General features: G+C 42.7%; 1 protein-coding gene across 11 annotated transcripts in view; it reads left to right on the top strand.

The window, feature by feature from the left end:
• The first annotated feature begins 1,778 nt into the window (after positions 1–1,778).
• RNASEH2B (ribonuclease H2 subunit B) overlaps positions 1,779–25,337 on the top strand; it is a 79,294-nt gene continuing 55,735 nt past the window's right edge. For 8 of the 11 annotated variants that reach the window (XR_014070583.1, XR_014070584.1, XM_081547591.1 and 5 more), the window contains exons 1-2: positions 3,366–3,724; positions 24,758–24,829. Coding sequence is in view for 9 of the 11 variants with exons in the window: in XM_081547591.1 (XP_081403717.1) it covers positions 3,661–3,724; positions 24,758–24,829 (136 nt within the window). In the remaining 2 variants the exon portion in view is untranslated. Of the gene's footprint in view, positions 3,170–3,365; positions 3,725–24,757; positions 24,830–25,337 lie in introns of those variants that run through there. The other 3 variants (XM_081547588.1, XM_081547583.1, XM_081547584.1) reach the window with 1 other exon arrangement.

The following is a 25,337-nucleotide window of genomic DNA, read 5'->3' on the forward strand; positions in this document are numbered from 1 at the left end:
ATGGAATATTTTATGATATACTAAATATGATCACTTTGTTCTTGTTTATAAAACTTAGGAATGCCACAAGCCACACTGACTTTTACCATAACTGCTGCCTATCTATCCACATGCATGTTTATTCAAAAAATATTGTGGGGCATATGCTATGTGCCCATACAGCTTTGTTCCAGGCACTGGGACTCTAAGGAAGGAGGGAGGGGAGGCCAAGAGTCCAACGTCTAGGTTGGCATTCTTGCCACTGCTGGCTAATTAGTTGATCTTGTTAAAGTTTACATTCTTTCTCTGTAAAATGTGGGGACCACGCTGCTACTTCCCCTTAAGGCTGCTGGGAGGACTGAAAGAATCAGTGACATGTTTACTGCCATGCTTGTCACAGTTAGTATGCCATGAAAGTCATCTCTCTCCCTCTTTGTTTTCTTTTTGAGGATAAATTGTTGAGTTATTAGATGCTGCCCTTCCTCAAGGAACTGACTGAAATCAGGCTCACTCCCTTGTAAGGAGGCATCTCAGTCATTCATGGGGTGGGTGTTTGGAGAGAGGAAGAGGAGTCCTAATGAGAAGTGAGCCTGATGGGTGAGGGTCCAGGCTAAGTGGAGAGTGAGAGAAAAGGCAGAGTTGAGAGCTTACTCCATAGTTGTGTGCGTGTGCATGTTAGTTGCTCAGTCATGTCCGACTCTTTGTGACCCCATGGACTGTAGCCCGTCAGGCTCCTCTGTCCATGGGATTTCCCAGGCAAGAATACTGGAGTGGGTTGCCATTTCCTTCTCCAGGGGATCTTCCCAACCCAGGGATCGAACCTGGGTCTCCCGCATTGCAGACAGACTCTTTACCATCTGAGCCACCAGGGAAGATTTAGTCCATAGTTGAGAGCAGCACACTTCCAACATTAGGGACATAGTGTCAAGTGCAGGCAGAGAGCAGTTTCTTAGGACCTGCCAGACTGTGGTCAAGGTGGGGAGAGAGGGAGGCAGTGGAAACTGTCGGGAAGGGCACATGAGGACCAGATCTCATGGGCCATGTGTTCCAAGCGTAGGACCTTAGACTTTACCCTGAGGACAGTAGGAATCTGGAGCCCGTCTGGAACATCACCACTGGTCCCCCTTCCAAGAAGGTTGTTGTTCAGTCACCCAGTTGTGTCAGACTCTTCATGACCCCATGGATTGCAGCACACCAGGCCTCCCTGGTGATGGCCCTCACCATCTCCTGAGTTTGCCCTAGTTCATGTCCTTTGCATCGGTGATGCCATCCAGCCATCTTATCCTCTGACGCCCTCTTCTTCTCCTGCCCTCAGTCTTTCCCAGCACCAGGGTCTTTTCTAATGGGTCATCTCTTCGCATCAGGTGGCCAAAGTAGTGGAGCTTCAGCTTCAGCATCAGTCGTTTCAATGATTATTCAGGGTTTATTTCTTTTAGGATTGACTGGTTTGATCTCATTGCTGTCCAAGACAGCAAGGGTTCCAAGAAGGTACTTAACTAATTTTTTAATGGATAAACGAAATTGCATAGAGATGTTTGTTTCAGCACATTAAAAAAAGAAATTTTTCATACTTGGACCTACAATGAATTATATTCTCATTCACAGGACATAGTGACAGTCATCCATGTGCCCCTCCAACCCCTCTTTTATTTGATATTTCTTGCCTTCTCATTCCTTATCCCATTCTTTTCCCGTTTAAAGACACCCATTTCTTATGTGTTTGATATATAGCCTTAAATGTGCATGTATCCTTTTAAAAGATATGTTGTTTTATGTATTTTTAATTTACCGATTTTTTTTTCTGCCCTAAATCTTTTCTTACTTCTTTGTTTTCTCTCCTGATATAAAGCATCCACATTGCCATGTGTACATTAGTTCACTATGTATACCTCTAGTTCATTGCTTGGCTCAGTGGGTAAAGAATCTGCTTACAGTGCAGGAGACTCAGCTTTGGTCCCTGAGTCAGGAAGATCTCCTCCTGGAGGAGGGCATGGCAACCCACTCCAGTATTCTTGCCTGGAGAATCCCATGGATAGAGGAGCCTGGCGGACTATAGTCTATGGGGTCGAAAAGAGTCAGACACGACTGAAGTGACTGAGCACACACTCCCACTGCATAGTCCGTGTATAGTATACATTATAGCATTGTTTAGAATAACAGTTTGAAATAACTTAAATATTGCAGGTTAAGGAATGGGCAAGTAACCACGGTACATTAGCGTGTGAAATAGCCTGTCTCCAGTGATGGTTTTGGATGCCATGGGAAAGGTGTTTATGGCAATGTTAAGGGAGAAAAGCAGACAAAATAGTCTTTGCACTGTGAAAACAACCACATAAAAACACATATTCAAACAGCCAACGGCTGGAAAGGATCAGAGAAAGATGAAAATAGCTCTAGAGCAATACTCCTCTGCTGCCTGCCCCAAAGCTGGCCTCTGGGTGCCCCTCCTCTACCAGAAAGGCTTCCTCTCTGCCAGGTGTGTCCTGCAGTCACCTTCAGTTGCATTTGTCTGCCTGCCCTGGTGGGAAATAGGATTGAAACAGAGAATCTTTTCGGAAGACGAGATGATCTAGTGCTGCAGCATTTAACTATCTTCAAGATTAAACAAAAAACGTTAAGTGCCTTAAGAGTTATGCATATTACTCTTGCATTTGTGTAAAATAAGAGTAAGACACAGGAACTTGTGTGTGAATGGAAAAATTCTGGAAGAACAAATAAGAGACTGTTAACAGTAATTACCCCTGGGGAGGGGGATTGGGGATCTGGGGTAGCAGGGTGTCAAATTTATTCTTAAGTATGAGACACACACTTGGTACCTTTTCTAAAACCGTATACGATCAAAATTTTGAGAAGTTTAAATACGTAAATATCATGACTCTGACTTTGTAAAGATCGCTTTTAAAGTCTTCACTCTTAACTCGTTACAAATCAACGTCTTCCAAAACAACAAATGTACATTTTGGGCCTCAAACTGTGCCCCTCTTAGGAGTAATGAGGACTAACCCCAATTTGAGGTCTGCTTTGCATGCATTTTGTCATGAATCACAAAGCACACCAGATTCTGGCATTAATTCCAACGCAGAATGCAAGCGCTATCCAGAAACGTTGACAAGGAACAGAGGCATGAGGATTCGGATGTGGCGGTTCTTGTCCTCAGGATGGATGTGCGCCAGGCTTTGCCTCCTGCCAGGTGTGCGCGCGTCCGCCAGCTTTCTAGGGCGGCGAAGGTCAAGCCTCCGGGTGCCCCGTGGCCCAAGGACCCGGCCTCGCCGTTATCTCCCCGGGGCCGCGCTCCCGCTGCGCGCGCGGAAGGCCGCTGGGAGCGCGGACCCGGAGCCCCGGGACCCAGGCGACCCCGCCCCCCGGGTCGCGTCACGGGACGCCGCGGGTGAGCAGCTACCATTGGCCGAGACGCGGAGGGGAGAGAGGCTGCGACCCTTCCCCGCCGGCGGGCGACGAGCCAGGGGGCCGGCGGCCTGGGCCCGGCGCTCAATTTAAACTCTGAAATCCGGGCCGCTGGCGGACTCCGGAAACGAAACGACGTTCGCCCGGCAGGCCGCGCGCCCCGGGCCCCGCAGCGCTTCCCGGAATCGACCCTTCTCCCGCCATTTGCCACCCGCCTCTCGCCGAGCCCGCGCTCCGAGGGCTGAGGCCCGTGGCTGCCGGGAGTGGACGAGCGGCATGGCGCGCGGCGCGGACGGCGGGGACGGGGCTCGCGCCTGGCAGCACGTGTTCCTGCTCCCAGGTAACTACGCCGGCCCCGGGGCGGCGGCGCGCGCGCGCGGCCCGGCCTCCTGCCCTGGGCGGCCCGACCCGAGAGCGCGCCAGGCGGGTTCTCGGCGACGGGGCGCGCCCCCTCTGGCCCGCGGCCCCCCCCCCCCGCGCACGCGCGCCCGGACTGTTCCCGAGTCAGCGCCGAGTCTAGGGGCCGCCGACCCCGGCCCTGCGCGCCCCGCGGCCGCGCGTGGGGGACCTGAGTGTCACCCGGAACACGTGGTTCCTCATCTTGGTCACAGTGCCCTCGGTTGCGCTTTTTTTTTTTCTGAGCCGGAAGCGCAGAAGCCGACCGAGTGGATTTTCCCGGTTCGGGTTCTTTGTGGATCGGGTGGGCTGGAGGGAGCGGCGCAGGCTTGGGGAGGGCGACGCGGGTTCAGGACCTGGGGGCCAGCGGCGAGGCTTGGAGGTGTCTGCTCTTGGGGTGTAATTTGGTATCTCCTAGTCGACAGTTGGCTTAGCGTCTGAGCCCTGCTGGATCGGAACCTAGAATCCAATAGGTACACATTGACCTTAACGCTTTCCCTGCGCTGGGACATGACTTGATCTGTGAGGCTGCATGGTGGCGGGGGTTAGGACAAGGGTGATTCAGAGATTCAGGAAGGTAGCTAAGGGCTGGAGCAGCCTTGTCAGCCTTCCTGGGATGGTGACCAAATCCAGGCCTGCAAGGGCTAGGGATGATGGACATCAGTTGCCACCTATGATGGTATGAAGTGGCAGAATAAATGGAGTTTGGGACCAGGGAGTGCAAGCCAGAAAGTTTTGGCCTTTTCTTAGGAGAATACATTGATTTGATGGCATAATTGAATATAGGAAAACCCATTGTTCTCTGTGGAGAAGGCAGTGGCAACCCACTCCAGTACTATTGCCTGGAAAATCCCATGGACGGAGGAGCCTGGTAGGCTGCAGTCCATGGGGTCTCAAAGAGTCAGACACGACAGAGCGACTTCACTTTCACTTTTCACTTTCATGCGTTGGAGAAGGAAATGGCAACCCACTCCAGTGTTCTTGCCTGGAGAATCCCAGGGATGGAGGAGCCTGGTGGGCTGCCATCTATGGGGTCGCACAGAGTCGGACATGACTGAAGCGATCCAGCAGCAGCAGCAGCAGCATTGTTCTCTGTATCTAATTTTGAGATGTAGCTCAGCAAATGGCAGTATTTTTGCAGTAAATGATACTCTGATGTCAGATGTAGTTGCCCAGTAATTTATATTTTTATGTGTGCTTGGTTGCTCAGTCGTGTCCGACTCTGTGTTCCCTTGGACTATAGCCCGGTAGGCTCCTCTGTCCATGGGGTTTTTCAGGCAAGAGTACTAGAGTGGGTAGTCATTTCCTTCTCCAGGGGATCTTCCTGACTCAGGGATGAAACCTGGATCTCATATGTCTCCTACATTGGAGGCCGATTCTTTACCCTCTGAGCCATCAGGGAAGATTTTTATGATGGATATTGAAAATTATTACAGGATAAGCTATCAAGAATATTTTGTGTGTGTTTAACTTTTCTTCTCTTTGTAAAGAAGTATAACATATTGACATCCCTTTGTAAAGAAATATAACATATATATTGTTGTTGTTTAATCACTTAGTCATGGCAGGTCCAGAGAAGGCAATGGCAACCCACTCCAGTACTCTTGCCTGGAAAATCCCATGGACGGAGGAGCCTGGTAGGCTGCAGTCCATGGGGTTGCACAGAGTCAGACACGACTGAAGCGACTTAGCAGCAGCAGCAGCACCATGGCTGGTCCAACTCTTTGTGACCCCATGAACCGTAGCCCGCCAGGCTCCTCTGTCCATGGGATTTCCCAGGCGAGAATACTGGAATGGGTTGCCATTTCCTCCTCCAGGGGATCTTCCCGACCCAGACCCAGATCATATCTGCCTCTCCTGCACTGGCAGGCAGATTCTTTACTGCTGAGCCACTTGGGAAGCCCATATACGTATAGTAAAGCGTAAAAGTTTTAAGTGTGCAAGTCAATGAACTTTTCACATGTATGCACCCCTGTCACCATTCCACACGTCAAGACCTTGAACTTATCCTGTGAGCTCCTCTTGCTTGTTCTAGATGGCCTCAGTAACCTCTATGCTGACCTCTGTCACCAGATATTTGTTCTGCCTGTTTGGTCAAGCATGTGATTCTTTATCCCTTGCATCTTTTACTCAGCGTTACATCTGTGAGGCTCATCCGTAGTCTGTAGCAGTGGTCAGGTTTGTTGGTTCATTTGTGTTTTCCTTGCTGTGTCTATTTTATTGTATGCATAGTCATATTATTTTTTCCCACTACTAAGGATGGATATTTGGATTATTTTTTCCTGGTTATAACTATTACGAATTACACTTCTAAAAACACTTTTATGAGGCTTTAAGTAGCTGGACGTGGTCATTTCTCTGTGGTGCAAACCCAGGAGTGGAATTGCTGGCCCTGAATATTGTATGTTTAGCTTTGGTAGACACTGCTCAACAGTTTTCCAAAGTGGTTGTACCGATTTATTCCCTCAGCTGTGTGAGAGTTCCTGTTGCTCCACATTCTCACAGGAGATGTTTGTAGTTTGTGTAAAGCAAATTAATGCAAAATTCAGGGTTTTCACAGAGTCTAATAAATAGTAAAGGGCTACCTGATCCATGCTTTACAGTAGAAATTTTCTCTTCTCACTGTTACCATGTTATCTCAATGAGATTTTAATGGTGGGAACTCTAATCATTCAGAGTGCATAAAAATAATTCAGATACACATAATGGTTGAGAATAATTTGAGTTTCTTGTTCTATTTGATCAGTATTGAAATTTTCATTGTTAAAGTATGTTTGTATCCACATAGTATTAAACACAAAATCTTTAAGATAATTAAATATTGATTGCATCCCTGAAATTCGTAGGTTCAATATGTTTTCTTTGGGACCACAAGAAGAATTTCAGTCCAGTTCCTGTTCAAAACTGGGACTTATTGTGACCTTCGAACTCATTGGAGGAGGCTGAGCCAGCTGTTAAGAAGCTGTTGAACAGTGTGGTCAGGCAGGCTGGCTCTGTGACACTTAGAAGTGGAGCTCCTAGTGCCTGTAATGGTTCTAACTGGCCTTTACTGCCACCTGCAGGCTCTGGGAGTTACAGATGCCGGTGGTTTGATAGTTACCTCTGTGCAACTGTACTTCTCAAACTTGGGAGCATCAGTCACCTGGGGAACTGAACCCGGAGAGTCTCTGACTCAATAGGTGTGGGGGCAGAATACCCGTTACCCAGTGATGCTGGTGCTGCTGGTCAGAGGTTCCACTAGGAACCACTGCAGTAGGCCAGCCCTAGGGAGCTGGATTGGGAGATAGAAACAGCCAGCCTCAGGTTTAGCTGTCTTTATCTTTATGGTGGGTCAGAATTTCCACAGTCATGGGAGTACATGTAAGTACAAGGTATGAGGCCCATCTTCACAGACTTGTTGTTTTTTCCAGTAGATGGAAAGTCAGCCCCAGTAAGTTATGCATTTGAGCGGAGGAGAACCATACCCTACCACTGTTGGTTGTTTGGCCGCTAAGTCGTGTTCAACTCTTTGTGACCCCATGGACTGTAGCCCGCCAGGCTCCTCTGTCCATTGGGTTCTCCAGGCAAGAATACTGGAGCGGGTTGCCTTTCCCTTCTCCAGGGAATCTTCCTGACCCAAGGATCAAACCCATGGCTCCTACCACATCTCCTGCATTGCAGGTGGATTCTTTACCACTGAGTCAGTGGGGAAGACCATACCCTGCCATAGGGCTGTATTATATCTTAAAGGATACAGTAAAGGACATATTAAAAAGTACTAGTTAGATCTCTCTGCTGCTAGTTTTCAGTTTGTCTGAAAAGTCCAATATCCCAGAAAAACAAGAGCTGAAACTTGGAAGGGGTACTTGTGAGGTAGTCAGACGTGGGGCCATGATTTTTATAGGCCAGTGGAGATAGAACGGCCTCCCGTTTCAGCGAGGTAAGCGTTTCTTGCAGTTTGGGTTGGTCTTCAACATTTCTCCCACACGGCCTATAACACTAGCTGGTTTGCACTTTTAGTTACTATAAGAGACCGTGAACATCTATGCTTTTTGGAATAAGGTTGAAGTTTCCATCTCTCTCTGCTGCCCTAAAAGTAAATGTTTTAAGTTATATTTTTAATATTTTTCTCTAGTCCACATTTTGTACGCTTGTCAGTCCTAATAAGTTAGAGTGGATGCCAGCAGGAACGGATTCACTGACTTCAGGAGAGAGGACTGGGTGGACTGCTCCTGCGGCTGAACTCTCTTACTTAGCCATCCCCAAGGAAACATGGAAGAGTTGGGAAACCCTAACGTTACATGAGGGAAAAAGAGAGGACAGAAATGATCTCAGGGTCCACTTAGGCCGAAATCGTGCCTTAGCCGCTGCCTGATTGGAGAGTACTAGGCCTTCCCTGGTAGTTCGGATGGTGAAGAATCTGCCTATAATGTGGGAGACCTGGGTTTGATCTTTGGGCCAGGAGAAAGGAATGGCAACCCACTCCAGTATTCATCCCTGGAAAATCCTATGGACATAGCAGCCTGGCAGGCTACGGTCCATGGGGTTATAAAGAGTCAGACATGACTGAGCGGCTAACACTTTCACTTTCAGGTCAGACTGGACTTTAGATCACATCTTCAGCTATAGACAAATTTTGCGATGAAGTTATTTTCCTTTACTTTATGAAAATACACATTTTAAAGTATTTTAGGCATTTGGTATTTTTCCCCCACAGATCGCATTAGCAGTGCCAGCTTTTGGAGGGTAGGGGACGGAGTGCTGTCTGGGAGGTTATGCCAGGCCGGCCTGCCTTAGACATCCCAAGTACAAAAACGACCCTTGCGTGTGAGGCACCATGTTAATCACACAGAGTAATATCGGATTTGTCTCTCCAGAAGAAACACAAAAATAGATTTGTATGACTGCAAGCTTTAGAGCTATATTCTAATTAATGGATTAAAAAAGAAATTTAAAAGGAAAAGCGAATTTCCTGTTTAATAATGGAGAAAATTTATATTAATATTACGTTTGATTAGAGACTCATAGCTTTTCTTTAATAGGCCCACAAGAAACACCTCTTGTTTGAAAAGTGGAAGTTTAATGTGGCAAAGAAAGAATTACTGTAGACCCAAATGACTTTTCAATGCCCCTAAAAAAATAAAACTTTTTTCCTCTTTTTACCCAAAGGCATATGGTTAGCCTCAGAAGAATGTAAGCAGGTTATTTTGTTCTTTGTCAACACCGTTTGCATGTATGTATGTCTGTGCTTAGAATTACACCTTGTAGGCTGAAAGCTTTTCTACTTCCAGAAGAGCTTGATCACCTGGGGGAAGCCTGCGTTAAGTTGGCCAGATACAGGGAACCTGGCGGATTCATGTGCTGACTTTCGACATCTCCGAATCATTCAGCTCCACTTCCTGGAAGATGTGTCCTTTACTGAATAGTAAGGCCGACGGCCGTGAGGGAGTCTCTGAGTTTTCCAGCAAAGTGTGTTTAACATTTTCCACACAAATCCTCAATCTGGCTTTGTCTTTATGAAACGTTTTTGGAGGGAACCCTGTTGACCTTTCTCAGATGACCGCTCACTAGACACGCTCCCCTTGCTCTCTGCACATTCTGGAGTGAATGGACTCAATCAGTTGCTAGTCAGTATAATCCGGCGGTTTCCAGAGCTTGATCTGGTCCTGCTAGCAATTGTTCCAAAAGGCGTGGGATGTTTGTAAGTCAGAACTCAATACTCCCACGTATTTATCCTCCAGGGCAGAAAAGAATTCATGAAAGGAAAGTAAGACATGCTCATGATTTTTTTTTTCACTTGAATAGCAGAATAGGGACTGCTTGGTTTCCCCACTATGCTCTAAGCGTTAATCGTGATGTTTTAAGAAACAAACAGCTCATCAACATTCTTGAAAGCCTGGCTATAATAAAAACACACCTAAAAGTAGATGTATACTATTTATGAACTCTGTGTCCTTGGAAAAACTGCTCGTTATAAAGCCTCCATTTCCTCATCTCTGCAGTGGGGAGAATAGTACTGGTCTCACGGGGTTGTCATCTGTTGGTTTGAATTAAACGTCAGCTCCCTCTTGTACCCCAAGCTCTTAGTCCCCAGACCTGGGACAGAGGAGGCATGCAGTGAACGTTTGCTGAAAGAACAAATGTGTTTCATTCTCTTTCTCCCCACAGCCTTTGTCTTTGCTCATAACTGTCCTTTTTCTTCCCTTTCCACTTCCATCCAAATTCTACCCTTTCTTCAAGGCTGGGTTCACCTTTGTCTTCTCTGAAGCTAAGCCATTTGTATGTATCACAAAATGAATTCCAGTGTTCTTTTTTCTATCTCTGCCTTGATTTCACTGTTTACTCTTACTATCTATTTACTAGATCCCTCAGTGAAATACTTAGCACTATTCTGGAGTTACACAGCTTCTTTTTCTTTGAGTGCCCGTGATTTGTGCCTGCCTGGACCCCTGCACACTCTTTTTCATATTCTTTGCTTGGCAAAGAAATGTTTAAGAAATCTTATCTCTTTAACTCATTGCAAGTGTCACCTCCTCCAGGAAGCTTGCCTTCTGGGCCTCTCTCACTGTTAGTGTGCAACTTAGTAGTACCTCTCCCACCACCTACACATTTCATCGTGGTTGTTCAGTTCATTATCATTTATATATGAGTATGTGTTGGGTGCCCAGTGCGTGCCTGTAGCTGGGGAGGATCCAGGCACTTTCTCCCTGGTGGCCCCATTAGTTCCTCAGTGGTAGGCTCGCCTCTGAAAGCACACATGCCGCCAGACCCTTCCAGCCTTTTTTGTTCTGAGGTCCTTTATATGTACTTTTAAAATACCTTTAAAAGGAAGGGCCTTTCTGTTCTACGTGTGACTGTTTGCTGAGGTGGAGTGAGCCCTCTGGTGAAAGGTCTTGACCTGCTCTGAGCCCGTTTTCTACCTCCCTCTAAGCCTGCGAGGATCCAGGCCACTGAAAGCTCTCCAGCCAGAGTTGATCCCCCTGTGAGGGCCTGATGTCCCCGAAGCTTTTGACAGGGATCTCTGCTGTCTCCAGCTGCTCATTTAACCTCGGTTTTGACCACTTAACTCTTCAGTTACACATTTTTCTCCCGGTGTTTTTTTTCAATAACATTTTTTTAAATTAGGACGGTACATAGCCAGGGTAGAAATTTTAGTAATGCCGAAAAATATACAGAAAAAAGGGGTTTGTCCATCAGCCAGCCACTCAAAAATAACAATTTTAGGAATATTTTTTCTAACCTTTTTGTGTTGTTGGTATCATAGAATAAATCCCAGTAGTATTAATTTTTTTTCTCATTTTTCTATTCCTGCTTTTATTTCACTGTTTACTCCTATTTGCTAGAACAGTGACTGAGACACTCAGGGACACTGAGGTTACACAAGAGCACTGTGTGGCTCTGTGCGCTATACCTCTACACAGAATTAGAGAAAGATGGTTAGACTGATCGAATGCAGAGCTGTGTGTGTTTGCCGAGTCACTTCAGTTATGTCCGACTCTTTGCGACCCTAGGGACTGGGGACTGTAGCCCACCAGGCTCCTCTGCCCTAGGGATTCTCCAGGCAAGAATACTGAAGTGGGTTGCCATTCTCTTCTCCACGGCATCTTCTAGGGAGCCAAAATTTTTTTTCTCCTTGTTTTGAGAAAGACAGAAACTCAGTGACATGAATAAACTGACAAAGAGACTCTGTAGGTCATACTTGGAGCATTGAAGAGGCTTGTGACAAGTTTATTTATACTGTAAGAAATCAACCAAATAAGAATCGTCGCTTTGCAGAGTAGGCAGTACATATTAGGAATGGATTATCTTTACGAGTGGACAAAGACAGAAAATTCAGTCAGATGCCAGAAAGGTGAAGATAAATTCAGAGACCCATAGTGAACATACAGCCAGGTTTAAGATGTTTTGGAAGCCGTTTGAGCTTGAATTTTTGAAGACAAGTGTGGTTTCCTGCAAACGACCCTGGTGTGTTTGCTATAAGTAGGATGCTTGTTTGAATAGACCATGGGTCTGCCTTAGTCTGGAAATTACTCTTTCTTTAGTGTGGGACCAACACATCCTGATGGTGTGTGAAAAAACCTGACTTACGCTTCTTCAGGACGTCCTTAGCGGGGCCATGTGTGCTTGGCAAGGGCCGGCTGTGTGGGGCAGGGTCGCGGGGTGGTGGAGAGCTCTGAGATCTCAGGAATAGGGCGTCCCAGCACCGGGAGGTCCAGGGTGCCTGCCTCTCTCAGCGTTCACTTCGTCTTCTTAAACCAACTTCCTCCAGTCCATATAAAACAGGCTGCTACACCCTGCACCCAAGCCCCAAACCTCCTGGTGTCTGCTGGGAGAAGCTGCCCCCTTCTTCAAGAGAGCCTTCTGACCGGTTCTCTGTAACTGCTTGTAACCCAGCCTCCACCCCACCATGAGCTGTAACCGAGGAGGGGTGAGCTCCACAAGCAGCGCCGGTGGGAGAGGAGGACCACAGAGTGCTGAGGGAGGTCCCCTTCATCCGGAAGAAGGAAAAACTGCAGGACGGATGGCCCAAGAGCCAGCCCCTGCCTTCCATCAGCAGTAAGACCCAGCTCCAGCCAGGAGCCTCAGCCACACGTGACCTGGCCTGTCCTGGTAATTGGTGGTCTTTGAATGGCATAGAGATATGGCAGTGCCTGCGTGCTCAGTTGCTTTAGTCGTGTCCGACTCTCCTTGCTTTACCAAGGTTTATATCATTTTTAGGAAACCCGTCTCCTAGGCCCATATCTTCCATCTCTTAACACCGCTGTAATACACGCTGGTGTATGTTATTATATTTGACCCTCATAGCAACCATGGGAAGTAGTCCACAGAGGCTTTCCCCATTTTAAAAACCTCAAGAAGTCAAATAATCTGCCCAACGCTCAATAGGATTGAAGGGGCAAAGACTGCCAGCTCTCCCAAGTCCTCCAGGCCCCCTGCTGTGTGCGAGGCTGCTCTGCCTGCAGCTGATGGTCCTCGCCCCGTGGCGGCGGTGGGAGGGCCAGGCTGAGTGCCCTCTGTTGTCAGTGTGATGACCAGGAGGCAGACTGAGCTCCTCTCCATGAACCAGTGCTGTCATTGGACATCCCAGTCAGGTCTGTCCTTTCTACCTCTCTAGGATTCTCCTATGTCTCACATATTTCAAGGCCTCAGCTCCGTCTCCTTATGTTGCTGACCTTTGTGGCTTTGAGTGGCTCCAAACCTGGAGTTCTGCATCAGTTACTTTAGCGCACAAGCCATTCCTAGAAATATGGCCACTGATAGGTCAGCCTTAAAAGAAAGGGGATTTTATCTCCTATGGTCTTGGCACTTTTTTTTTTTTTTCAAAACTTCAAAATGAAAAGATATTCTTAGAGGAACCCATTACTGGGAAATTGTTTCCCTAGTCCATGCCACTCCAGCTTTTCTTGGTTTGCCTCCTATAGTGTTTGAACAAGCTGAGAGCTTCAAAGCCGGGAAAATGACCCAGATCTCTTTGATAGTAGTGCTGACGTCTTGGGAAAGCGTATAGTTGTTACTGAAATTCTCATTCCTGGAAGTGGGCAAGTAGCTTGAAAATTGTGCTGATTTGTCTTGCATGCTTTGTACTTGTGTCCTAGCAAAGCCTTCCCAAGGAGGTATCTCTGGCTATCAGGCAGAAGGAAACAGCGGATCTGAGTATATTCTAATGGCTGGAGTCTAAAGAAAACGAACTGGGACCTGTTTAGAGCACAGCATTACATGAGCATGAGAGTGATAATCTTTTTTTTCTCCCTGCTGGATCTTCTTAAGAAACCTGAATAGCCTTGATACGGTATCTAAAAGTAAAATGAGTGGCGCTTTGATGTCTGTTCCTTCTTCTCCGTGAAACAGTGGGTGTGTGTTTCTCAGCGCTTATCTGCTATGTGCCAAAAATCAGACAGGGTCAGGAGCAAATGCCCATGGCTTCCAAGTCATGGGAACACTTGGCAAAAAGGTGGCTCTTCTCTTTTCCCCTGTTTTGTGTCTTTGAACGGTATGAAGAAACTTGTCTTAACCAAGAGAGGGATAAGAAAGAGCTGCCAGGTTTAAAAACTAGTTGATAAATATCTGCAGATGAAAAATAATGTTCCATTTTGGCTTGTGTAATACTTTACAAGTAACCTTTCAAAATTACTGAATGGTTGCATTACAGATTAAATATTTAGAGAGGAACATAATAATGTAACTGAAAAATACCTTGATTTGATACATTGAATTATTTTATATTTTGTATTTATTGTTATCTACTGAATTTGCTTTCACTTATTTAAAGCAATGTCAGTTACCTCTTATAAATATTGAACTTTGTTTTCTTCCTAATGAACATGTTTTATAATGTACTGTTCTATTCTTACCCTCTAAAATCACTGTCTAAACATATTCATTAAAAATTACTGAATGGTTAAATCTCTGCATTGATTATGTGCTGCACACTAATTTTTAAGCATTAAAATGTCATGGATAATTGGGGGCAGGGCTGTGTACAGCTGTGCATAGGATATTGTAATAGGAAGATCAGTTACTTTCTTTTTTTTTTTTGGTCAAACTTCACTTAACTGTTTTTATCACCAGATGTTTCTTGTATCCCACAATAGATTTCTCTCATCCTTCTTTTATATATTTTGTGATCCTGTCTTTTTCTCTTTCTCCTTTTCCTTAGCTCTCCCTCCTTCCTCTTCCTCTTGCTTCACCCTTGGCGTTGTGGGGTACAGGCTGGCTTGGAGTGAGGGCTGCTGATTCAGCAAGAAGACTCTGAGGACAGGATAGGGGTTTGAGGTGTTAGCGTCACAGAAGAGCAGTTTTACCAGGATGATTATTGTGCTTCAGAGCTGCTGTCTCATTTCCTGAGTTAAGAAGGATGGGTCTTCAGATTAAGAGTTTGTCTAAAGCATCATAGTTTAAAAATTTTGTTGCCTGATTTAAATATTGGCTCTCTGTATAGCTGAATAGCTCTGTGACCTTGGACAGGTTTTTTAACTTCAGTCAAAATTTTTCATCTAAAAAATTGGAAGTTAAAATGGTACCTACCTCCTGGACGTATTATGTATATGTATATGTACGTATGTATATCTGCGTGCTCAGTCGCTTCAGTCGTGTCCGACTCTCTGTGACCCTATGTATTGTCGTCCGCCAGGCTCCTCTGTCCATGAGATTCTCCAGGCGAGAATACTAGAGTGAGTTGCCATGCCCTTCTCCAGGGGATCTTCCTGACCCAGGGATTGAACCCATAGCTCTTGCAGCTCCTGCATTTCAGGCAGATTCTTTACTGCTGAGCCACCAGGAAAGCCCATGTTTATGTATATATATATATATACACATATATACATGTATATATAAAATATATGTGTCTATATATAAAGGATGTTGTTTGGTATAAATTCTGCAGACAGATTAGCTATTATTTGTTATTTTACATTCACTGTACACAGTTGTCTCTGTGTCATTGAATGTTTTCTTTAAAGGTCACATGTCGGGAAAGTAGCAATCAGAGTTCCCTTTTTGTTGAGGTGTTTAGATTGGGATGGTAAACAGATGGAAGGTTTGCTGGTAGAGTTAATGGTGACCAGTGAGACATAAAATTGGATCTTTACAGAGAGGGCAGAGACCATAAGGAAACTATGTGGAATTGGTTAGATATAAGAAACTCAAGGCTTGAGATAATTGGGAAGTTTAAGATATTATTGAATATGAAGTAGCACAAAAGACTCAGTACCTGCTTCTGATTAGTCTGAATTTTTTCTGTTTTTGTGAAAACAGTTTTAGCCAGCATGGCTTATTATGTCATCTCTTATGTAAGAGAAAACAGTCAGAAAAAGAAAGAGTAAAGCTTACTCTTTAAAAAATATAATGTGAAGTCTTATTTCACTCAGCATAGTTTTAGAAGGTGTTTCACATGAGTAAATTTTCCATATAAATGAAGTTTGGCTCATTAAGTATAAAAAGCTTGATAGGTGAGGGACTAGCCCATGGGATGACCCAGGATTTTCCTAATTTAAATGAAAAATTTTAAACTCTGTATCTTTGACAGAGCCTTTAGTTTATAGTCAAAAGTAACTTTGTGTGCTTAAGGCACACACACAAAATTATCAACTAAGCATTATAGCAATATGAGTTGTTTTTTCATACTAAGCCTTCACAATCTGATGGTGGTAGATCCACCCCTCCTTAAAAACAGTGAAAACATTGGCAGAGATGGCCAAAATCAGCTATTTCAGAACTCTTGAAATTAGCCAAAGGCTTCCAACAATCTGAGGAGTATTTATTCAAGAAAAACTGCTGAATCTCATTGAGCAGGGTTGGTGGCATTGCACTTGAATTGCTCCCGTCTCTCTTTGCTCAGGTCTGTAGTAACCTTGAAAACCAGCAGGCTTGCAACCACTGGATGGGCAGGGCTTGTTTGGGGTGCCTCAAAAAAGAAAAAAAAAAAAGGCCCATTCCCAAAGCATTGTCCCTATTTGACCTGTTGTCCAGCTCCCTGGAAAAGCCCTGTTTCATTGTTGTCACTTGACCTGACTGGAGCTCAGAACTTGATCTTCAGGAAAACCCTGTCCTCAGGGCCTTTGTTGAAAACAGTCAGTGGCAACTAATACTCACCTGCTGAGGGGTCAGTCGCAGCTGTGGAAATAAGAACCTGACCAAAAACTTAAAAGGAAGATATGAGAATAAAATCTCCATAAAAGACTTTGAAAAGCTATTAGTATAGCCACTTCAGCTCTCCTGGCCCATCAGCAGAGACTCTTAAAGGTGGTAAATGTATTAAACATTCCTATTAAAAAGGTGGAGACTAATGGAATGGAGAGGGGAGGAACATGATCCAGCTGTGTGCTCCCTACCACACACCTGAGAGTCAAAGACACAAACAGGTTGAAAGTAAATGGATAAAAAAGATATACTGTGTAAATGGTAACCAACGGAGAACTGAAGTTGAACTAATATCATCTGACCTAATATCAGATGATAGAGACTTTAAAGCGTTGTTATTGGACAGAAAGAGGGATGCATTATAATGATAATTAGGAAGCTATAACTGTTATAAACGTATGACCTAATGGCAGAGCCCCAAAATGCATGAACCAAAAACTGACAAAATTGAAGGGTGATATGGAAATTTGAACAGTAATAGTGGGGGATTTCAATCACCCATTTCAATATGGACAAAACAACTAGGAGGAAGATCATTGAGGAAATAGAAGAGTTGGCCAACTCTATAAACCAATAAGACCTAAGAGACATCTATAGGATGCTGAATCAACAACATTCTCCAGAACAGACCATGTTTGGGACCATAAGACAAACCTCAATAAATTTCAAAGGACTGGAATTATACAAACATGTGCTTTCTAAAGATAGTGAAGTAACATAGGCAATTAATAGAAGAAAATTTTGAGAATTTCACATGTGGAAATTTTAAGTCTGCATGCTTCTAAATAATCAGTGAATCAAGAGAGAAATTACTAAGGAAACTATAAAGTACTTTGAAATGAAAGAAAACGAAGCACAGTGACATAAGGAATGCAAGTAAAGCATTGTTCAGAGCAAAATATTTAGCTGTACATGCCTATATTAAAAAAGAAGAAAGATCTCAAGTCAGTAACCTGATCTTTCATCCCAAGAAACTAGAAAAAGAACAAACTGACACCCAAGCAATAGAGGGGAAGAAATAAAGATTAGAGAAAAACAACACAGAAAAAAAATCAATGAAAACAAAAGTGGCCCTTTTGAAAAGATCAGCAAAATTTTGCAAATCTTTAGCTAGATTGACCAAGAAAAAGAAAATTAAAATTACTGTATATCAGTACAATCAGAAATGAAAGACAGTGCACCATTACTTATAGAAATTAAAAAAGGAACATAAGGGAATAGTGTGAACAACTATATACCAACAAAGTAGATAATTTAGATGAACTAGTTAAACTCCTAGAAAGGCATAAACTACAAAAATGGACTCAAGAAGAAATAGACAATTTGAACAGGCCTATAGCAGGTAAAGGGCTTCCCAGGTGGCACTGGTGGTAAAGAATCACCTGCCAATGCAGAAGATGCAAGTGACCTGGGTTTGATCCCTGGGTCGGGAAGATCCCCTGGAATAAGAAATGGCAGCCCACTCTGCTATTCTTGCCTGGAGAATCCCATGGACAGAGGAGCCTGGAAGGCTACAGTCCGTGGGGTCACAAAGAGTCCAACACAACTGAGTGACTGAGCACGCGTAGCAGGTGAAGGGGCTTCCCAGGTGGCGCTAACGGTGGAGAACCCACCTGCCAATGCAGACGTGGCAAATAGACGTGGACTTAATCCCTGGGTCGGGAAGATCCTCTGGAGGAGGGCATGGCAGCCCACTCCTGTGTTCTTGCCTGAAGAATCCCATGGACAGAGGAACCTTGCGGGCTATGGTCTATAAGGTCGTCAAGAGTTGGACACGACTGAAGCGACATTACACATACACACACACACACACACGCACACACACGCAACCATTCCATAGAAAAAAACCCACTCCCAGAGTGCTTCACTGGTAAAACCTAAACAAATTAATACCGATTCTTTACAAGCTTTTCTCCAAAAATGGATAAAGAGAGACTACTTCTCAATTCACTCTTTGAGGCCAGTATTACCCTCATACCAAAAGCAGACAAAGCATGCCTTAAGAAAACTGCAGACTATCCCTTATGAACATAGATGCAAAAATTCTCAAAAAGTAACAAATCAAATCCAGGAGTGTGTAAAAAGGATTATACGTCATGACCAAGTAGGATTTGTCCTAGGAATATAAGGTTGGTTCAACATACCAAAATCACTTAATGGAATACACTATTTCAGAAAAAAAAAAAAGGCCCCAAGCCACATAATCATCTCAGTAGCCATAGGAAAAATATTCCAGAAAATACTCCTTTCAATGATTATAGACACTCAAAAAATTAGAAATAGGAAACTTTTTCGGTCTCTTAAAGGGCATCCATAAAAAATCCCCACAGCTAACATATTTCATATTTTTTATATATTGAAGTAAAGATATTTTAGATACATTGGATTAAGTATATCACTGAAAATTTATTTTACGTATTTTTAATGTGGGTCCTAGAGAATTTTTAATTGCATTTGTGGCTCATATTTATAGGATGCATTTTACTTGTGTTTGACAGTGCAGTTCTGGACACGGGGCCTCTCAGATCTGAGTCCTACTCCCTGCCCTGTAGGACTGGGTTATGAGACACAGGGCAGAGGATCGAGGGACAGGGCCTCTTAAATGCAGTTTTTCTCTGAGCACGTGGGTTTGCTTTATTCACAGCTCTATCCTCAGTGCCTCGGATAGTCAAATTGGTAACAGAATCAGTTTCAATAAGAGGATAGTATTTATTACTAAATGGTTATTTATTTAGCATCTGGTCTTTGCGGTAGGTACCTAAACTCTAAAAAATGAGAATAGTGCAGTTTAGTGAGCACAGATGTGGCGTTTGATGAGCATCCAGCCATGAGATGAGTGTACAGACGCCTTGGAGGACTAAAGGAAACTAGACAGTGGTAGCTGCCGTTTAACAAAATGTTTGTTGCTGCCGGGTGTTTTGATAATACAAGGCAAAATCTTTGCCTAATAATTTTTTTTTCATATTTAGGGAGACTATATCTGATGTAAAATTAACTGATTTCCAAATATTGGCACTTAATTCAAATTTTCTTTAAAATGTGTATATCAAACAAAACACTGGATTTGGCCCAGAAGCCAACGGAATATCTAACTGGTAAAGTGAATATTTTCCTTTGAACTCTTAGGCATCAAAGCAAAGGACTCAACCAGTGCTACACACAGGAAGCCTTCCTTTCCAGACCTCCTTATCTGTGTTATATCCTGTTTTAAGATCTCATAGTCCATGTATTTCTTCTTCTCAGCAGTTGTTACATTTGCAGTCTACATTTGTGTGATTATTTGATTCAAGATATGTCTCTTCCATAGGACATCCAAACACTCCCCACGGGCAGGACCTGGGTCTGTTTTTACTAACCAGTAATTAACAAATAAATGAATAAATTGAGCAGGAGAGATGAATTTTGAAATGCATTCTGTATTTAAAGAGTATAGCATCTTGGAATTCTGTGTTGAAAGATTACGTCCAATAACAAGTTGTTTTGTTGGCTCTATATGAGAAAAGATGACTTTTTTCCCCATTACATAGACATTTCACTGTTATCTGCACTAATATATCTTAAAGCATATTTCAGAGAACTCTGGCATTTGCAGCAGAACACATTAATGTCAGTATTTATTTGTATTTAGTAATTCCAGAGTTCTTATAGTCTGACATGTTAGGCTATAGCTAATCCTCTGGACTTACTGCTCTTCCTGGGAAAAATAGAAACACTGCTTCCCTTGAATGGTTATTAAAAATATCTTTTTTAGATTTTGGATATTTGTAAAGTTTGATTATTTTAAGCTCTGGGAGGGAATGGGAAAGGTGGAGAACTGGCAGGCATCACTATAAGCAAAGTTTTCCATTGAAAAACAAAGAAACAAGAATCAATAATAATCTGCCAAGTTAAAGTTGAAATATTTACTGTCATAGCAAAATAAAATAAAGGCTGTCTTGCTGAAAAACAGAGGTCACCTTTTCTCTGCCTTAAGACAAAATGAAGAAATGTGACGCCGGGGAAGTGAGAAACAGCAGGCAGGAGAGGGAGGGAGAGAAGACCACGACCTGCTGTAGTCTCCTGGAAACGTCGTTAACAGTGCTAACCCTTATCCTTTACGTTTTTGTAAGCTGCAGAAAAGAAAGCCTTAAAAGATTTCTTAAAATTGAATTTGTATGGTTCCATTTACGTAGCATTCTCAAAATGACAGCATTTTCAAGATGGAGAACAGCTTAGCGGTTGGCCAGGATTAGAGGTAGGGCAGACGGTTCTATCAGTTTTTGCTCTGTGTATCTTAAAGCTCTGTGTGTGTGTGACTGTAAACATTTAGGGTATCCTCCTGATCCTTCTATCATTATGAAATGGCCTTCTTTATCCCTGGCCATATCTTTTGTCTGTTATTAGCAGAGCCATTGTATCTCTTCTTTAATTAGTTTAGCATGATACCCACACTCATTCTTCTTCCTTTTCATCAACATGTGTCTTTATATATAAAATGTGTTTCTTATAGGGAGCATGTAATTTTATCTTACTTGTTTATCTAGTCTGACAATTTCTGCCCTTTCAATGGAATGTTCGCTCCATTTACCTTGAATGTGATTATCGATGTGGTTAGGTTTGAGTCTGTCATTTTGCTGTTTGTTTTCATTTGTTTCATCTGTTCTTTGTACTGCTTTAACTCCCTTTCTGCCTTCTTTTGAATTCAGTGCTTTTTATGATTCTGTTTCATCTCCATTGTTGTCTTTTTAGTGACAGCATTTTTTTGTTTTGTAATTTTTACTGGCGCTTTCAGGTTTACTGTCCACATATTTAAATGATTATATCTACCTTCAAGTGATGTTACACCATCCCACATATAGTACAAGAAACATACAATGGTGTGTTTTCATTTCTCCCTTCCTGGTCTTTATGCTATTATTGTCGTATATTTTATTTATGCATAGATTATAAACCCTGCTGCACTAAATTGTTATTTTTGTTTAGCCAGTGATCTTTAAAGAGATTTAAATAATAAAAAAAAGTTGTTTACACCTGCAGTCACCATTACCAGTGTTCCTCATTCCTTTGTTTAGATTCATATTTTCCTGGGGTTTCCTGTTCCTTCTAGCAGAACTTCCCTTAGCATTCCTCGTTGTGTGGGTCCGTTGATGATTATTTTTTCCAGCCTTTGTATGTCTGAAAGAATCTATTGACCACCTCCTTTTCAAGGGTATTTTCTGTGGTTTCATCATGTGTTCTTTTAGTATTTTAAAGACGTTTCTCCATTATCTTCTGCTTTACATTGTTTCCAGTAAGAAATTTGCTCATTTTAAACTTTGTGCTTCAGTACCTAGTGTCATTGTTTTCTCTCTGCTTGTCAGATGTTTTCTTTATTACTGGTTTTGAACTGTTGATTCTGGTGCATAGTTTTATTCCTGTTTCTTGTCCTTTGGGTTTATTGAATTTCTTGAATGTTTAGGTTTATAGTTTTCATCAAGTTCAAAAATATTCTGCCGTACTTTCTCCAAGTTTCTTCTGTTTCTCCCCTCTTCTCTTTCAGGAGCTCCAATCACACATATGTTTTTAGGATGCTTGAACTTGTCCCACAGTTTGCTAATATTTTATTTTTAGTTCTTTTTTTCCCCTCTGTTTTCATTTTAGATAGTTTCTATTGCTGTGTCTTCAAATTCATTTACCTTTTCTTCTGCCATTAATTGCATCTGGTATATTTTTCATCTTAACTTGGGTCTTAAAAAAATCTTCTATGTATCTACTTTTTTAGTACATGAGGAATACTGTTTTTAATTATTTTGTCTCTACATTCTAACATCTATATCTAACATCAGTACCCCCTCTCAGTAATTGATTTCTTTATTTTTTTCTCATTGTGGGTCATATTTTTTGCTTCTTTGAATGCCTAGTAATATTTGATTAGACACCAGAATTTTACCTTTTTGCCAGATGAATGTATTTGTATTCCTATAAATAATCTCGAGCTTCATTCTGGGACATAGTGGAGATACTTGAAACAATTGATTCTCTTAGATCCTGCTTTTAGAATTCGTTCGGTGGGACTGGCAGCATTTTGTCTAGGGCTGTTGGTTCCCTACCACCGAGGCAAGACCCTTTGAAGTGCTGTACCCAGTGTCTTCTGAATTATAAGGTTCTCCAGTCTGCCTGGGAATAGGCCCAATGCAGGGCCCATGTGAATCTGGGGCACTGTTCCCTCTAATCTGTTCGGCTGGGTTTTCTCCTGCCCTTGGGCAGACCTGTGCATGCACTGAGCAGTACTCTGTTGAATGTTCGAGCTCTGTACCCTTTGCAGGTCTCCGGGGTTTTCTCTGCTTGTAGCTCGCTCCTTTCCTGTGTGCTGACTTGGGAACTCTAGCCGTGGTGTCCTGAGAACTCTCCACTCCATCTCTCCAGCTCAGGGAGTCCGCCATGCTTCAGCCGGGATCTCCCGTTCTGCACTGTGGCTTGGAAGCGCTATCATGGCAGTAAGCTGGGGCGACAGGGCTCCCCTCATTTGCTTCTCATCTCTGAGATCACTCTCCTGCATTGCCTCATCCGTGGTGTACTTAAAATAGTTGTTTTGCCTATTTTTGTCTTTTTCATTTTTGTTTTTGGTTGTTGAATTGGGTTTCTTTTATTCCATTTGGTTGCAAGTGAAAATCTCAAAATTAGGAGTTTTTTGTTGTTGTTCTTTGTATATTTAATGTCACTATTGAGAATGTTGTACTTAGGCCATTTATGCGTAAGCCAGTTTCTAAATACGTTTGCTGTGTTTAAGTTTATGAAGATCTAAAGTGGAATAAAGAGGGGACTGTAGAAAGTCAACGTGACCATGAGTCCCTCTCCTTCCCCACAGCTCTCTGATTTACTCTTTGGCAGGTTATTGCTCCCTTGTTTATCAGGGTCCCTCGGTTCCTTCTGAAGAGAGACTCTTTCAATGGGTTTAAATACGCCACAGAAAATGTGTGAGGATGCTATAAATAAAATTGTCATGGTTTTTATATTTTAATCCACATGATTTAAACTTTGACATTAAAATATTGTAGAGAAAGCAGTAAGAAGATTTAGCTCAGCAGATGTTAAAATGTCTTTTAAAGCTACAGTAATTAAGATATTGAAGTACTAATGCTAATACAGCCACAGACTCGTGGGTCAAAGTAGAGTGTTCATAAACAGACTTATAAATGTGTCTTAAACATTTAGCTTAGGTTATTCAGTGGATGTGGAGGAGGGCGTGACAACGCACTCCGGTATTCTCACCTGGAAAATCCCATGGAAGAGAAGCCCTGGTGGGCTACAGTCCATGAGGGTCCCAAAGAGTCGGACACGACTGAAGCGACTTAGCACATACGAACTCCGTAGATGATATGGAAACAACCAGACAACTCATTGCAAAAATTAAAATTGGATATCTCCTCCTCTTATTTTATAGGGGATGTATTCCAAATAGGTTAAATATAATTTAAAAGTATTAGAAGAAAATAAGGGCAGTTCCAATAGTCTTGAGGAAGAGAAGGACTTTCTAAGTATGACACAAAAGGAATAACTATGAAGGAAAATATTGATGAGATTACACAAAGATTTTTTTATGTCCTAAGTGGCAAAATAATCATTAAAAACAGGGAGCTCCCTGGTGGCCTGCTGGTTAGGATTGGAGGCTTTCACTGCTCTGGCCCGGGTCAAATCCCTGGTCAGGGAACAGATCCTGCAAGCTGCACGATGCAGCCCCTTCCCCTGACCCCCAGAAAAGTCACTAAAAACTGAGTTTATATCCTTACTGTATAAAGACTCCTAATAAGGTAGTAAAAGACATATAAATGTCCTACTAAAAAAAAGGGCAGAGAACGTGAGTTAGGTAATCATAATTAGGGGCAAAAAACATAAATGTCTAGGAAATATTTATCTTTTAAATGTTCTATTTCATAATAATAGTAACAAAATAATTAAAGTAATAAAAGCTATCATTTATTATGGGTTTCTGTTTGTCTGAATATGTTAAGAACTTTCAACAAATTAGCTCATTTTTTGGCTAATTTGTTGCCTTTGAAAGGCAGGTATATGTCCATCATCATTTTATAAATGTGACAACGGAGACAGGACATGAGGAAGCTTGCCTGAGATGACAGAGCTGTCGGGTGGTTGAGCCGGGGTTTAAGCTGGCCATCTGAGTCCTGCTCCTCATCACTTCTCCAAGAAGTAAATTAAAACTACCTTAGATTCCACTGTACTCACAGAGAAATGGGTAATTTGCACAAGATCACACAGTTTATAAGCAATAGAACAGAGCTAAGAGTTTTAGAAAGAAAAATCATATAAAGAGAAGAAGGAAAAAAAGCAAAGTGAGCAACAAAGCCGCTGTCTTCTAATTTTACAATGTATTTCTTTCCAGAATATTTAAAGGATGCTTCAAAGAAAATGAAAAGTGGGCTTGTGTTTGTAAAACTGGCTAACCCATGCTCAGGTAAGTGCCCCTCTCCTCCCTTCTCCTCTGGTAACTTGAACATTTTTAAAACGCTGTGGCTGAAAAGAGTGTACATTTATTTGTCTTCGCGGGTTTTTTCTTTCTGTCTAGCTTTTAAGGTAAGACAACATTACATGATGACAAAAGCAAGCTAATGACATAACCAGTCTTCTAAGATAATTCACTTGACCTAAACATTTTTTTAAATTTCTTCATAATTTTAATCCATAGAACTGTTTATTCATCAGAAATGCTGGCAAAACAAAAAAGCATAGCATGTTTGATTTCTCTCTGAAAACAGATTAGTTTTCCTTGGCCTTTTAAAGCCAGCTTTTCTTAGAGTAGTTATCTAATATAAGATTCCATTTATACTCATATTATAAAGTAAAATAAATAACCCGAGGTTAAAAAAGGGACAGGGGAGGCTTTTACTGGACATGCCAAGATTTTGAATACTTTCATTTTTAGCTGTACTTACCTTATTTTGCTCGGACCAAAAAATAGTATA

Source organism: Giraffa tippelskirchi, chromosome 12, assembly GCF_054371585.1.
Source record: "Giraffa tippelskirchi isolate mGirTip1 chromosome 12, T2T-mGirTip1v1.2.pri, whole genome shotgun sequence".
In the NCBI taxonomy this organism is placed as follows: domain Eukaryota; kingdom Metazoa; phylum Chordata; class Mammalia; order Artiodactyla; family Giraffidae; genus Giraffa; species Giraffa tippelskirchi.